This window comes from Oncorhynchus keta, chromosome 22 (assembly GCF_023373465.1).
Source record: "Oncorhynchus keta strain PuntledgeMale-10-30-2019 chromosome 22, Oket_V2, whole genome shotgun sequence".
Classification (NCBI taxonomy): Eukaryota; Metazoa; Chordata; class Actinopteri; order Salmoniformes; family Salmonidae; genus Oncorhynchus; species Oncorhynchus keta.
In genome coordinates, this window is record NC_068442.1 from 28,489,387 (window position 1) to 28,502,772 (window position 13,386).

Below are 13,386 nucleotides of genomic sequence, written 5' to 3' on the forward strand. Positions count from 1 at the left end.
TCCAACCTGGCACAATATCTGGCCTCACCAGGGTTACTGTGGACCCAGTGTCCACCAGGGCGGAGCAGGGCACCCCCTCCACAGTGACAGGGACATGACAAAAGTCCCCAACACAGGTCCGGCCCACCACAACAACAGGCTCCATCGGCTTGCCCTCGTCTGCTTCTGGGGGAAGTGGAGCCTTGCTTCCCCGTCTGTGCCGGTGGGCTCCTCCTGAAGATGATGGTGGTTGGGATAGAAAGCCAGGGGTCCGCACTACCCGGTCTATGCGGACCCCGAGCCGTTTCCCTGAGCTCTGGGGGACATGGGGCAATCTCGGCGCAGATGGCCTGGCTGGCCACAACCCCAGCAGACCCTGGGACCAGGGCGTGTGTTTCGTTCCGCCTGTAGCGACACAGCACGAATGAGTTTTGTCATTTCGGCCACCCAAGCAGGCTTTTCCGGCTCCGGGCTGCTCTGCCCCCCAGCTCGCACAGAGGGTGTGTCTCCCTGCACCCCCACCAAAGCCCCAGCTGAAGCCCCAGCCCACACCAGCTCCCTCTCCAAAGCCATCTCCAAGGCTGTCTGCAATGACTCAGGATGAGCCAGCTGTATGCGCAGCTCCGTAGGAGAGAGCGCCTGTATGAACTGGTCCCGTGCTAGCTTGCTCTGCACGGAGGGGGGCATGTGAGCATATGCCCGCCGAGAGAGGCTCTCAATGTCATTAGCTAGCACCCGTAGAGGCTCTCCAGGCTGCCTGCGTCTATTACTCAGTTCGGAGCGCAGTAGCCCGGGCTGTACACACTGTCCATAGCGCCTCCTCAGTGCTCCCACTAAAGCCCCATAATCATGCCTGTCCTCGGGGCTAATCAATATCAAACAGGCCAGAGCTTCATCCGTGAGGCATAAATCCAACTGCAGTGCCCTTTCTTCATCCGACCACCCCCTAAAATGAGCTAACAGTTCAAACTGAGCATGAAAAGCTTCCCAATCCGCCTTACCGGAATACTTCGGGGTTTTAACAGATACGGACGCAGCCGGGAACTGGGCACCGCCATGTTTGTTTACATCCTGAGCCCCAGATTCCTCGTCACGCCGACGTCACCACTTCGGTCCGCCCACCAGAATCCGCGCGAAATACATTCGACGAAGCACTCATGCCCGCTTCAGCCGCCATCGCTCTAACGTCCTCCCTCAAGCGGCCTCTGCGCTCCGACGCCCTGGTGATCTCCTCAGACAGAGCCCCCGACGTCCATTCACACGCACCTCCTTGGCCATAATCGTCCCCTACCTCCACCTTCACTTTCGGATTCCCTCTAAGCATTTTCAATCCCCGTTCTCACCTATGGTAGCTAGCCACATAAGTCAGCTAGCTAGCTGGCTAACTTGTATCAACGTTTTTACTTCTGACACCAATGTAATGACCTGACTAGATCATAAATGAACAATTGTCCAGACAGAGGCTTGAGTTTACGAATTGACGGTTTATTACACCAACTTTACACAGGCTACTGTTTGGGCCGTAGCACACGCCAAATAGATGACAGATAACCCACAAGCCAATCGTGACCTTCTCTTGTGAAACCCAGACGTAAGAGAGAGAGAACAAAGGCTGAACCTGGTCTTAACTTCCAATGCTCCACCCCCCTGCCCAACCCCCCTCCACGCCACTCCGCCAACCACCAGGATGCCCGGCATCAGAACATTCCAGGCATTCCCGTGATTGGCAGATAGCAGGTTGATTGACAGGTCGGACCCCGCGAACACCGGGTACTGGTCCGTACAACACAACCACCTCCTAGCCTAACACATAACACACAGCTGTCTGTGCGGGTCGCTACAATATTTATGTGTTTCGCTTTATTATGCGAGGGAATACTTGCAAACATATTTCTTAAATAAAAATCATGTGGACCTGATTTTCTGTTGTTTTTAGTCTATTATGTACCCCCCAAAAATACGTGTGTATATATACATATTTAGATTTTTCGGGGGGACTCAGAAAATTGCGATGGGGAAATGAACCAAATTTTGCCAGCAGGCCACCGGTTGGGGAACCCTGGGCTAGATTATTCTACATGCAACAGACCGAAGACTGAACACACACTTAGCAAAGAGACAGAGCAGGCAGGCCAGCTCCAGGAAGAGAGGGGCAATAGAAGGCAGAAGCGTGCTCATATGTTTTGGTAATCGGCATCTCACAATGTCTTGTCTTGCATGCTTTGCAAATTCACCAAGTAGCCTAAAGTTAACCTCTTCCTCTCTGGTTTTATTTGAATTAAACAACTTCCCAGGGCTTTATCAGTCCAGAAATGAGAGCTTTACCATCTATGGCAAAAGCCTGGGTCTATGATGGAGATTGTAGAACTGTCATCAACGCATACTTCAGTATTCCCCCTTCTCTCTGGGAGCATTTGTGTGCCCAGGCCCCATAGGCATAATATCGAAAGGATCCCACCCTGGTCACCAACCAATGTAGCTGTGGTCCAGAGAGGAGAACTCTACCAACTATGGCAAAAGCCTGGGCTCCCGAAGGGGACAATATAATTCTCCCCACTGCATGTTACAATAGTAAAATCATCGGTTTGTCACCTGTTAAACTGATTCAACATTGAATTTAGTCTTCGAGATGCTCAAACTCGCATGTGTTTGTGTAAGACAAAACCCACAAAGAAAATACAACAGGCATATCCATATGTGTTCTCAATGTCTAAATAGTGATGGCAGGGCTAGTTCAAACTGCAGTAGGATGTTTCTCCTCACAGGTGAGTAAATCAGACCATGCTTGGTGAATAGCATTAGGTTGATCTCTGGAAGCAGGACACAGGAGAGATGAATAGATCATGTGAGACAAAAGTGAGAGACAATAATTCAATAAATCATCACAGCAAAGGAATGTCGTTTGTGAGCTAGAAAATTAACATCCTGACAGTCTGAGGCAAGGTGCTCTCCAATCATCCTACTCCAACTATTGACAGGGATAATGTGGCATATCTTATTTGTCAGTATGAATGAAATGATTTGGTCCTGCTTTGATGACTGTATTAGATATACACTACTAGTCCTATAGATTTTTTTGTAGTCTTAAATTATTACATGAAATTAAATGATATAGTTATAACGCTCCTGGTCCCGGAATGTCATGTTAGATTGTGATAAAGCTATCTGCTCCTGCTAGCTTGCAACATATCTACTTGTTGTAACTAGCTAGCTAACGAGCAAGCTAGCTACATTACTAATGTTTGTTGTGTTCAATGTTAGGAGTCATATTACAGATTGCATTGAGGGTATCATGTTTTTACAACTAAATAGTTAGATTACAAATAAATAATAAAGACTCCCTGTTAGCAGTTTGTCAGAAGGATATCTCTCTCAAGATGTCACCAGCTGTCTATTACCTTAGATACGGATAATGCGTTTGGCAGACGTGATCAGCAAAGATAGTACTATCCATGGTACTCAAGTTTTGATCGGTTTACAGTTTAGTGCTCAGTGGCGTTTGCCTGACCAGCCAGCAAAATAAATTGCAAGAATTGACATTGATAACAAACAGAAATTTGTTCAGAATAAATAAATATACGTAAAATGTAAAAACCAGCTCCTCCCTCAACAGAGATCGATCAGCTCAAAAACTAAAGCAGATAGCTTGCTATGGCCCACTGTTACGGATACAGTTATCCTGTGTCTGTGTGTATCCTGTGTGTGTGTTTCTTTTCTCTCCTTCTCCCCTCACAGGTGAAAACCATCACTCCCCAATCAGTCAACAATAAATCATCAATCAGAAGACACACCTCCTCCTATTTCCTGACCTATCACAGTTCCTTCCCCATGGTTTAAAAACCCCATCATTTGTTTGTTCTAGAGCTCAGCTCAGCTCAATCTCTCTGTAATGCCATGTCTGTAGGTCTCTGTGTTTCACTCTCGCTTTGTGTCTTAACCTCTCCTTTGTTTAAAGCACTTCATAGCACTTTGTCATCACCTGTGAGTATTATTTTTGGTAATGGTATTTGTTTGTTGCTGGTGGGAAAAGGGGGAAACCAAGACAAGTCGCCCATGGGCATACACTACCCGTAGGTGAACTTTGTTAAATACACTAGTTAGAACTGGGCGGACCACCCACTGTATTTTTGGTTAGTTAGTTAGCTGTTGTTAAAGTAGGCTAGTCTAGCTTAGGGGTGTGTTTTTGTATACTTGTTGTTTCTTTCCTTGGGTCCAGCTCAGCCCCTTTTCCTGCTCCCCACCATTACCGTGTGTTTATAAATAAACCTAGAGTTTGACGGTAGATTTCTGTTGTCGTGGTTATTTCGTTCACACTTTTACTTTGTCACAATAATAATTTGCATGAGTTATGTTACGGGTCTCATTACCATCCCCCTAGACCGTCGGGCCAAAAGGGATTCGTAACACCCACCACCTATGTGTAAAGGTTTGAACCGGGACCTTTCTGTGATGGGAGGGGTTCAATTTTGAACCTTTTTAATAATGAAGAGCTGGCAGCCGATCAGATTGGAGGCGCAGCTTTCAGATAGTTATTGTTGTAATTCCTGTTCATAATAGATTTTTTAATTTTATTTAACCAGGTAAGTTGACTGAGAACACATTCTCATTCACAGCAACGACCTGGGGAATAGTTACAGTGGCTTGCGAAAGTATTCACCCCCCTTGGCATTTTTCCTATTTTGTTGCCTTACAACCTGGAAATAAAATATATATATTTTATATCATTTGATTTACACAACATGCCTACCAATTTGAAGATGCAAAATAGTTTTTAATTGTGAGACAAACAAGAAATAAGACAAACTTGAGCGTGCATAACTATTCACTCCCCCAAAGTTAATACTTTGTAGAGCCACCTTTTGCAGCAATTACAGCTGCAAATCTCTTGGGTTATGTCTCTATAAATTTGGCACATTTAGCCACTGGGATTTTTGCCCATTCATTCTTCAAGGCAAATCTGCTACAGCTCCTTAAAGTTGGATGGGTTCCGCTGGTGTACAGCAATCTTTAAGTCATACCACAGATTCTCAATTGGATTGAGGTCTGGGCTTTGACTAGGGCATTCCAATAAATTTCAATGTTTCCCCTTAAACCACTCGAGTGTTGCTTTAGCAGTATTGTTAGGGTCGTTGTCCTGCTGGTAGGTGAACCTCCATCCCAGTCTCAAATCTCTGGAAGACTGAAACAGGTTTCCCTCAAGAATTTCCCCGTATTTAGCACCATCCATCATTCCTTTAATTCGGACCAGTTTCCCAGTCCCTGCCGATGAAAAACATCCCCACAGCATGATGCGGGATGAAGTTTTCGGGGTGATGAGAGGTGTTGGGTTTGCGCCAGACATAGCGTTTTCCTTGATGGTCAAAAAGCTACATTTTAGTCTCATCTGACCAGAGTACCTTCTTCCATATGTTTGGGGAGTCTCCCACATGCCTTTTGGCAAACACCAAACGTGTTTGCTTATTTTTTTCTTTAAGCAATGGCTTTTGTCTAGCCACTCTTCCATAAAGCCCAGCTCTGGGGAGTGTACGGGCTTAAAGTGGTCCTATGGACAGATACTCTCTTATTAATTCCCTCCTTGCTTTTGGTGGGCGGCCCTCTCTTGGCAGGTTTGTTGTGGTGCCATATTCTTTCCATTTTATATAATGGTGCTCCGTGGGATGTTCAAAGTTTCAGATATTTTTTGTAACCCAAACCTGATCTGTACTTCTCCACAACTTTGTCCCTGACTTGTTTGGAGAGCTCCTTGGTCTTCATGGTGCCGCTTGGTGGTGCCGCTTGCTTCGTGGTGTTGCAGACTCTGGAGCCTTTCAGAACAGGTGTATATATACTGAGATCATGTGACAGATCATGTGACACAGATTGCACACAGGTGGACTTTATTGAACTAATTATGTGACTTCTGAAGCTAATTGGTTGCACCAGATCTTATTTAGGGGCTTCATAGCAAGGGGGGGATACATAAGCACGCACCACCAGCCCTTCATGTTTATTAAGTGTAGCTTATTTCTATATTTGAGCAAGCTTGCATTTCTGTTAAGAAGCCTGTGTGTGTTGTATGTTTCCAGGCTGGGGAAGAATGGCTGCTCTCTGGAGATTATCTACACCCTTCTAGATGACTTCCTGCCCCTCCATCCAGGAAGTCTATACTGAGTATGTTTTTAGACTTGACAATACCCACTGGGCACAGACGTCAATTCAATGTTCATTCCACATTGGTTAAACGTGATATCATTGACGTGGAAACAACATTGATTCAACAAGTGTATGCCCAGTGGGTAGAGACTTTGTGTGTTCACAAATAGAACCTCCAGTTAACTGACTGTAGTACTGAGAAGAAATGTGCATACTTTATCAACAATGAAGAAAAAAAACAAGTATTGGGTAGTATATACAGATAAACTATGTTTTATCTCTCTTTGCAGTGGAATGAAGGACATCAACGTCCTGTTTTCCCCAAGCTCAGACATATAAGGGCTCCGGGCAGCCGAGCGGAAATGGAGGAAAACTCGCCTCCCTGCGGACCTGGCATCCTTTCACTCCCTCCTCTCTACATTTTCCTCCTCTGTCTCTGCTGCTAAAGCCACTTTCTACCATTCTAAATTCCAAGCATCTGCCTCTAACCCTAGGAAGCTCTTTGCCACCTTCTCCTCCCTCCTGAATCCTCCCCCCTCCCTCCTCCCTCTCTGCAGATGACTTCGTCAACCATTTTGAAAAGAAGGTCGATGACATCCGATCCTCGTTTGCTAAGTCAAACGACACCGCTGGTTCTGCTCACACTGCCCTACCCTATGCTCTGACCTCTTTCTCCCCTCTCTCTCCAGATGAAATCTCGCGTCTTGTGACGGCCGGCCGCCCAACAACCTGCCCGCTTGACCCTATCCCCTCCTCTCTTCTCCAGACCATTTCCGGAGACCTTCTCCCTTACCTTACCTCGCTCATCAACTCATCCCTGACCGCTGGCTACGTCCCTCCCGTCTTCAAGAGAGCGAGAGTTGCACCCCTTCTGAAAAAACCTACACTCGATCCCTCCGATGTCAACAACTACAGACCAGTATCCCTTCTCTCTTTTCTCTCCAAAACTCTTGAGCGTGCCGTCCTTGGCCAGCTCTACCGCTATCTCTCTCAGAATGACCTTCTTGATCCAAATCAGTCAGGTTTCAAGACTAGTCATTCAACTGAGACTGCTCTTCTCTGTATCACGGAGGCGCTCCGCACTGCTAAAGCTAACTCTCTCTCCTCTGCTCTCATCCTTCTAGACCTATCGGCTGCCTTCGATACTGTGAACCATCAGATCCTCCTCTCCACCCTCTCCGAGTTGGGCATCTCCGGCGCGGCCCACGCTTGGATTGCGTCCTACCTGACAGGTCGCTCCTACCAGGTGGCGTGGCGAGAATCTGTCTCCTCACCACGCGCTCTCACCACTGGTGTCCCCCAGGGCTCTGTTCTAGGCCCTCTCTTATTCTCGCTATACACCAAGTCACTTGGCTCTGTCATAACCTCACATGGTCTCTCCTATCATTGCTATGCAGACGACACACAATTAATCTTCTCCTTTCCCCTTCTGATGACCAGGTGGCGAATCGCATCTCTGCATGTCTGGCAGACATATCAGTGTGGATGACGGATCACCACCTCAAGCTGAACCTCAGCAAGACGGAGCTCCTCTTCCTCCCGGGGAAGGACTGCCCGTTCCATGATCTCGCCATCACGGTTGACAACTCCATTGTGTCCTCCTCCCAGAGCGCTAAGAACCTTGGCGTGATCCTGGACAACACCCTGACGTTCTCAACTAACATCAAGGCGGTGTCCCGTTCCTGTAGGTTCATGCTCTACAACATCCGCAGAGTACGACCCTGCCTCACACAGGAAGCGGCGCAGGTCCTAATCCAGGCACTTGTCATCTCCCGTCTTGATTACTGCAACTCGCTGTTGGCTGGGCTCCCTGCCTGTGCCATTAAACCCCTACAACTCATCCAGAACGCCGCAGCCCGTCTGGTGTTCAACCTTCCCAAGTTCTCTCACGTCACCCCGCTCCTCCGCTCTCTCCACTGGCTTCCAGTTGAAGCTCGCATCCGCTACAAGACCATGGTGCTCGCCTACGGAGCTGTGAGGGGAACGGCACCTCAGTACCTCCAGGCTCTGATCAGGCCCTACACCCAAACAAGGGCACTGCGTTCATCCACCTCTGGCCTGCTCGCCTCCCTACCACTGAGGAAGTACAGTTCCCGCTCAGCCCAGTCAAAACTGTTCGCTGCTCTGGCCCCCAATGGTGGAACAAACTCCCTCACGACGCCAGGACAGCGGAGTCAATCACCACCTTCCGGAGACACCTGAAACCCCACCTCTTCAAGGAATACCTAGGATAGGGTAAGTAAGGGTAAGTAATCCTTCTCACCCCCTTCTCCCCCAACAAGATTTAGATGCAAGTGGCTGTTCCACTGGTTGTCATAAGGTGTATGCACCAATTTGTAAGTCGCTCTGGATAAGAGCGTCTGCTAAATGACTTAAATGTAAATGTAAATGTAAGGGTGAGTTTTGTGTTTTACTGAAGGGAAATAAAAGAATGTGCAACTTTCGTTTATTTTTTCAGTGTTTGGTGTACCAACAGGCCCATGCAAATCAAGCTAATGTTTCATGTTCTTGTTGAGAGAATGTTGCTTTTGTTTCATTGTTTTATCTATACCACATAGGGAAATCTACTGTACTGTATCAATCAGCCTCTCTCTTATCCATTTTTCTCCCTTTCTATTTGTCTCAAGTTCTAAGAAAAACATTGGACTGACTGTCAGGTATGATATTCTCTGTTTGGTTCTTTATAAAGAGCTTTTGAATACCAGGAGTAACATTGCTGTTGTTTGTTCCCTCTCTTTATGTGTCATACAGCCTATTAAACTGCAGTTTGAGTACCGATCAGATGACTGGACTGTCAGTTGCTAGCGAGAAGTCCTGGCCTCACTCTCCTAGAGTAAGTACAAATGTACCCAATGTTCTTGAGCAAGTCACATCACACTGTGGGTAAGGACACTAGATATGTCAAGAGAATCTGACTTTCTGTTTGGTGTTATGTTGTGTCCCCTGCAGTCTGTCAGAAGACGACATCAAGGCCGGTACTCTCAAGGCCCTGACTGACTCTCTACAGAAGCTGAACATCTCCAAACAGATTGTGTAAGACTGATCTTTTATTTGAAGTGTTAGACTTTTGATAAAGTCATGATCTTGTGCCTGTCCCGTATTATGTTTGAAACTAGTTATGCTGCTTAATACGGTTATTGTCTGTGTCTTGACAGTCTGAATGACAGCCACATATCTGTTGATGGGCTGATGATTCTGACCAGTTTCCTGTCTGTATGTCCTGATGTGGTTCAAGTGGACATCAGGTATGTTGTGCATAACACCCTTTATTTTCTTAGATAAGGCCAATATAGACAGCACCCTTGTTGTGTGCGTAAACTGCAACCAGACTAAAACCACCACACTACCCCATCACTTCCTGGTGGCTTCACTATTCAGAGGGTGTCTCCTCTGCCAAGGGATTTGCTGTAGGCCCAAACCAGACGTTTTAATCATGTAAGAAATGATGATACTACTGTGGTCCCTATTATACAACTTTTTTTAGAATGTCCTGTAAATTCCTCTCAGACCCTTCCCACTGGGCTCAAACATCAATTCAATGTCTATTACGTTAGTTAAACGTAATTTCATTGAAATGACAGAAACAACACCGATTCAACCAGTCTGTGCCCTGTGGGTTACCACTCACTGTTGTGCATTTTCCCCATACATCCCCATGACAGGCTGCATGACCCTGTTCTTGTCCATGCATTTTTTCTAGGGGATAGAGAAACACCAGATTTCTAAGAGACTTTGGTGTGTACAATATTGTGGATAATGATAATGATGTGGATAATGTTTTAAACTGTAGGTGGTATGACATTGTCTCTGCTTTCCATCCTCTTTTCCCATGGTCCCTGTGTGCAGTCTGACGGGCTGTGCTCTTCGTCTCCCTCACTTGGACCGTCTGTGTGAGAATCTGAGGGACTGCTCTGCTCTGACTATGCTGGAGTAAGTGTTCTCAGGGAGAGGCTTTGGAGTGTGAAATAGCAATAAGGATAATTGTTGGAATGCACATATACAAGGACCTGTTTGTTTTTGTTTACAACCCCCCCACCCCCCACCGTTGTCAGTATTTCCAACAATGCTTTGGAAAACAAAGGTCTGAAGAAGTTGTTGGACCTCATGCCTCACCTTAGCAACATACAGGAAATCAAGTAAGAATTTCTATAGCAACTCAAATGTCTTTCTTTTCTTCCTTTTTTGTCTGTTTTTTTTCCTTAAAAGCTTTTTTTCTGACCAGGGAGTTTCTGTATACCCTCATTTTGTTTTAGTGTCAGTGAGAATGCAGTCCGCATGGAAGGAGTTGTGCAGCCTAGCTGGAACCCTGAGCTCACACAGGAACATGAGTGAAGTGAATATCAGGTATTCACATCCCATTACTGTCTTATACAGACCAACACTTATGTAAACAAACAGACATGCTTGAAACCGGCATGGTAGAAAGTGTTTGAATTCATGTCTAGTAATATGTTTGCATTTGTGATGATTATTAACTATAAAACGGTTATATTTATCAGTCATGGGGGGAATAAGAAGCTGTTTCTGAAATTCCTCTCCATTAAAATGTAATAGAGCAACAGAGTAATAGCAATATACTGTATAATAACACCTCTTTCTGATGATGTTGCTTTCAAAATACAAATTCTATGACTCAGTAAGATGTTGTAGTCCTAATAACCGTTCACTGAATCTCTGTCATTTCAGAATACAATCAACAGGATTGGAACAGTGTAAGAAACTCAGGTAGGACAAAGAACGATATGTAACTTTTTGGGCGACCCGACCAAATTCACATAGAAACGTGAGTTATAGATCTGTCATTCTCAATTCGAGCTTTCGGTGGCGCGAATGCATAGTGCAAAAAGCCACAACATTTACTACTAGAGTTCTGCGCGGTTAAGATAAAATCATGCATCAAATTATCTTGAGTACCTGTGGCGGTCCTGCGGGTGGTTGGGTGGATACAACTGTTCTGTGGGGGAGGGGTGGGTGGGAGTAGTGGTCCTGTGGGGGGGCTATTCTACTTTACACTTTTTCTCTTGTAGTTGTTCTGCATCTTATTGAATGTGTGAGTGGGCGGGGCTCGGGCTGAGGGAAATTGGGATGAGGGAGGGGACGGGTGAGGGTAAAGGTCTAGCATCCTGCTCTTTTATTTTTTATTTAAGTTCCTCTGTCAATATAAATAAAATAAAATAAAAATGTTTTCACAAAAATTGTACCTATCATTCTCATTGAAAGATCAAGTCTAAGAAGCGGTATATCTGTTCTATGTGCTCTATTTCAATGCTTTCCGTGTTTAAGATTTGTTTTTGTGCCTTTTACTTTTGGTTTTGTACACCAACTTCAAACAGCTGAAAATACAATATTTTGGGTTATGGAAAATATATTTCAGAGGTTTAGACGGTACAATGATTCTCTACACTATACTTGCTTGTTTTGTCACATAAACTGAAATTAGACAAACTATTAGAGTTTTAGCAACCAGGAACCATAGAGCATCTTTAACTGAATTTATGTCCCATTCACTTAACCCTGAAATATAATCCCAAACATGTTTTTGTTTTAGTCTAACTCACAGTGATATCCATCCCACTGACATGAATAAGCTATGTAGAAGACTGGTACAGTGTCCCAGCCTACTTGAGCTAGAGTGAGTTCTACTGTTACCTCTATCTCTGTCAGTGTTCCGTCTCTGTCTTTCAGGGTTTACTACAGTATCTGGGGCTGTGTTCTCTTCTCTCTTTATTTCTTACCAGGTTATACGTTTTCCTCCTTCCCAATTCTCTGAAAATATTCTGCCTGTTGTCTGTTGTAGTTCTTTTCTCAGCAGTCTTCAAACATAATATTGTGATATTATCAGTTTCTCCCATGGATCCCTGAAAGACGACGCTATTGAAAATCTATTGAAGATCCTGCCAAAGATTAAATCTCTTCAGCTGCTTAAGTAAGAACACTTCACCCTGCTCAGTAATGATAATCTCAGGGTCACAACACCGGTAAAGTTAGAAAGTGAATGATATTAATTTCTCATCATTCTCCTTCGCCTCCCCCCTGCCTCCCACAGTATAAGCCATGTCCAGATGTCTACGGATGGAGCATTGTTATTGGTCAGATCTCTGATAGACTGCCATCGTGTCAGAGCTGTGGAACTCCGGTATGTATGGCTCAGGATGCTCAGGTCACCGCTCATTCATGTGGTTCATAAATTTGGTTTTATATAATATATATATATATTAACTGTGTTTACATTAATACCTTAAATATTGATGTGCTTTTAAGGCCACAAGGAGAAGCCTTCATCAAGTTTGTCAACATGAATGCAGAACAAGCAACTTGCAGGTGAATGTGTTTTATATGCTCATGCTGTTCCCACATATAGAAATGCCATATTACATTACATTACAGAAATGAGGTTGTAGGTTAACTGACAGTTTAAAAACAAAATCGGTCAGATCTTATATTGAGTTCTTTCAAAACTCATGTATGTATGTCTGCCTGCCTGCCTGCTTGCCTCCTCTGCAGACTCTGAGTACACACTGAGCAGTGGGGATGTGGAGATACTCTCTGGGATCCTGGAGCAGTGTCCTCATCTGTCTGTCCTGGAGTGAGTGCCTGTCCTCTCTCCTCAAACACATCCCTGTACCTGGGTCACACTGCCCACATTTTAGCAAAAAGAACAGTGTTTATAAATGATGATGTACTCACAACTACTGCACTGTATTCACAGAAATACTTTACACTACTAGTGTATATGTCTTCCTCAATGATCGAACTGTGTTTTCCCTCGCTGAAAATTAGGGTTACAGTATCTTGGCAGTTTTTCAACACATTTTCTACCAACTTTTCTCGTTATGGATATTAACCCATTCTATTAAACGGTGAAGTTTATCCAGTAACCTTCTGAGAGACGAGGGAGTGAAGAGATTTGTGGATTCTCTGCCAAGGTTGCGGATTGCTAGCTCAGTGAAGTAAGACTCATTACAATGACAAGTTACAATAGGTAACAACACATCTGCCACTCTGATCCTCAACACGGGGGCCCCTCAGGGGTGCATGCTCAGTCCCCTCCTGTAGTCCCTGTTCACCCATGACTGCATGGCCAAGCACGACTCCAACACCATCATTAAGTTTGCAGACGACACAACAGTGTCGGCCTGATCACCGACAACGATGAGACATCCTATAGGGGGGAGGTCAGAGACCTGATATTGTGGTGCCAGGATAACAACCTCTCCCTCAATGTGATCAAGACAAAGGTGATGATTGTGGACTACGGGGCTGTAGTGGATCAGG

The 13,386-nt window shown here is 45.2% G+C and overlaps 1 protein-coding gene and 1 long non-coding RNA gene across 2 annotated transcripts; both read left to right on the forward strand.

Moving 5' to 3' along the window:
- Positions 1 to 8,893: 8,893 nt before the first annotated feature.
- Positions 8,894 to 11,028, forward strand: LOC118400853 (protein NLRC5-like). Its single transcript, XM_052475795.1, has 7 exons — positions 8,894 to 8,904; positions 9,061 to 9,144; positions 9,267 to 9,356; positions 9,958 to 10,041; positions 10,164 to 10,247; positions 10,365 to 10,455; positions 10,798 to 11,028. Exons 1-6 carry the CDS (start codon positions 8,894 to 8,896, stop codon positions 10,441 to 10,443), a joined length of 432 nt encoding a protein of 143 aa, XP_052331755.1. The 3' UTR covers positions 10,444 to 10,455; positions 10,798 to 11,028.
- Positions 11,029 to 11,297: 269 nt separating this feature from the next.
- LOC127910623 (uncharacterized) lies at positions 11,298 to 12,248 on the forward strand. The gene is made up of 3 exons (XR_008075474.1): positions 11,298 to 11,743; positions 11,954 to 12,037; positions 12,158 to 12,248. It is a non-coding gene; the product is annotated as an uncharacterized LOC127910623 (long non-coding RNA).
- Positions 12,249 to 13,386: the final 1,138 nt, after the last annotated feature.

Bases quoted from the DNA above. Each gene is read 5' to 3' on its own strand.
- LOC118400853 (XM_052475795.1), top strand. The intron at 9,357-9,957 runs GTATGTTGTGCA...CCCTGTGTGCAG, and splicing joins GTGGTTCAAGTGGACATCAG to TCTGACGGGCTGTGCTCTTC. The intron at 10,042-10,163 runs GTAAGTGTTCTC...CACCGTTGTCAG, and splicing joins TCTGCTCTGACTATGCTGGA to TATTTCCAACAATGCTTTGG.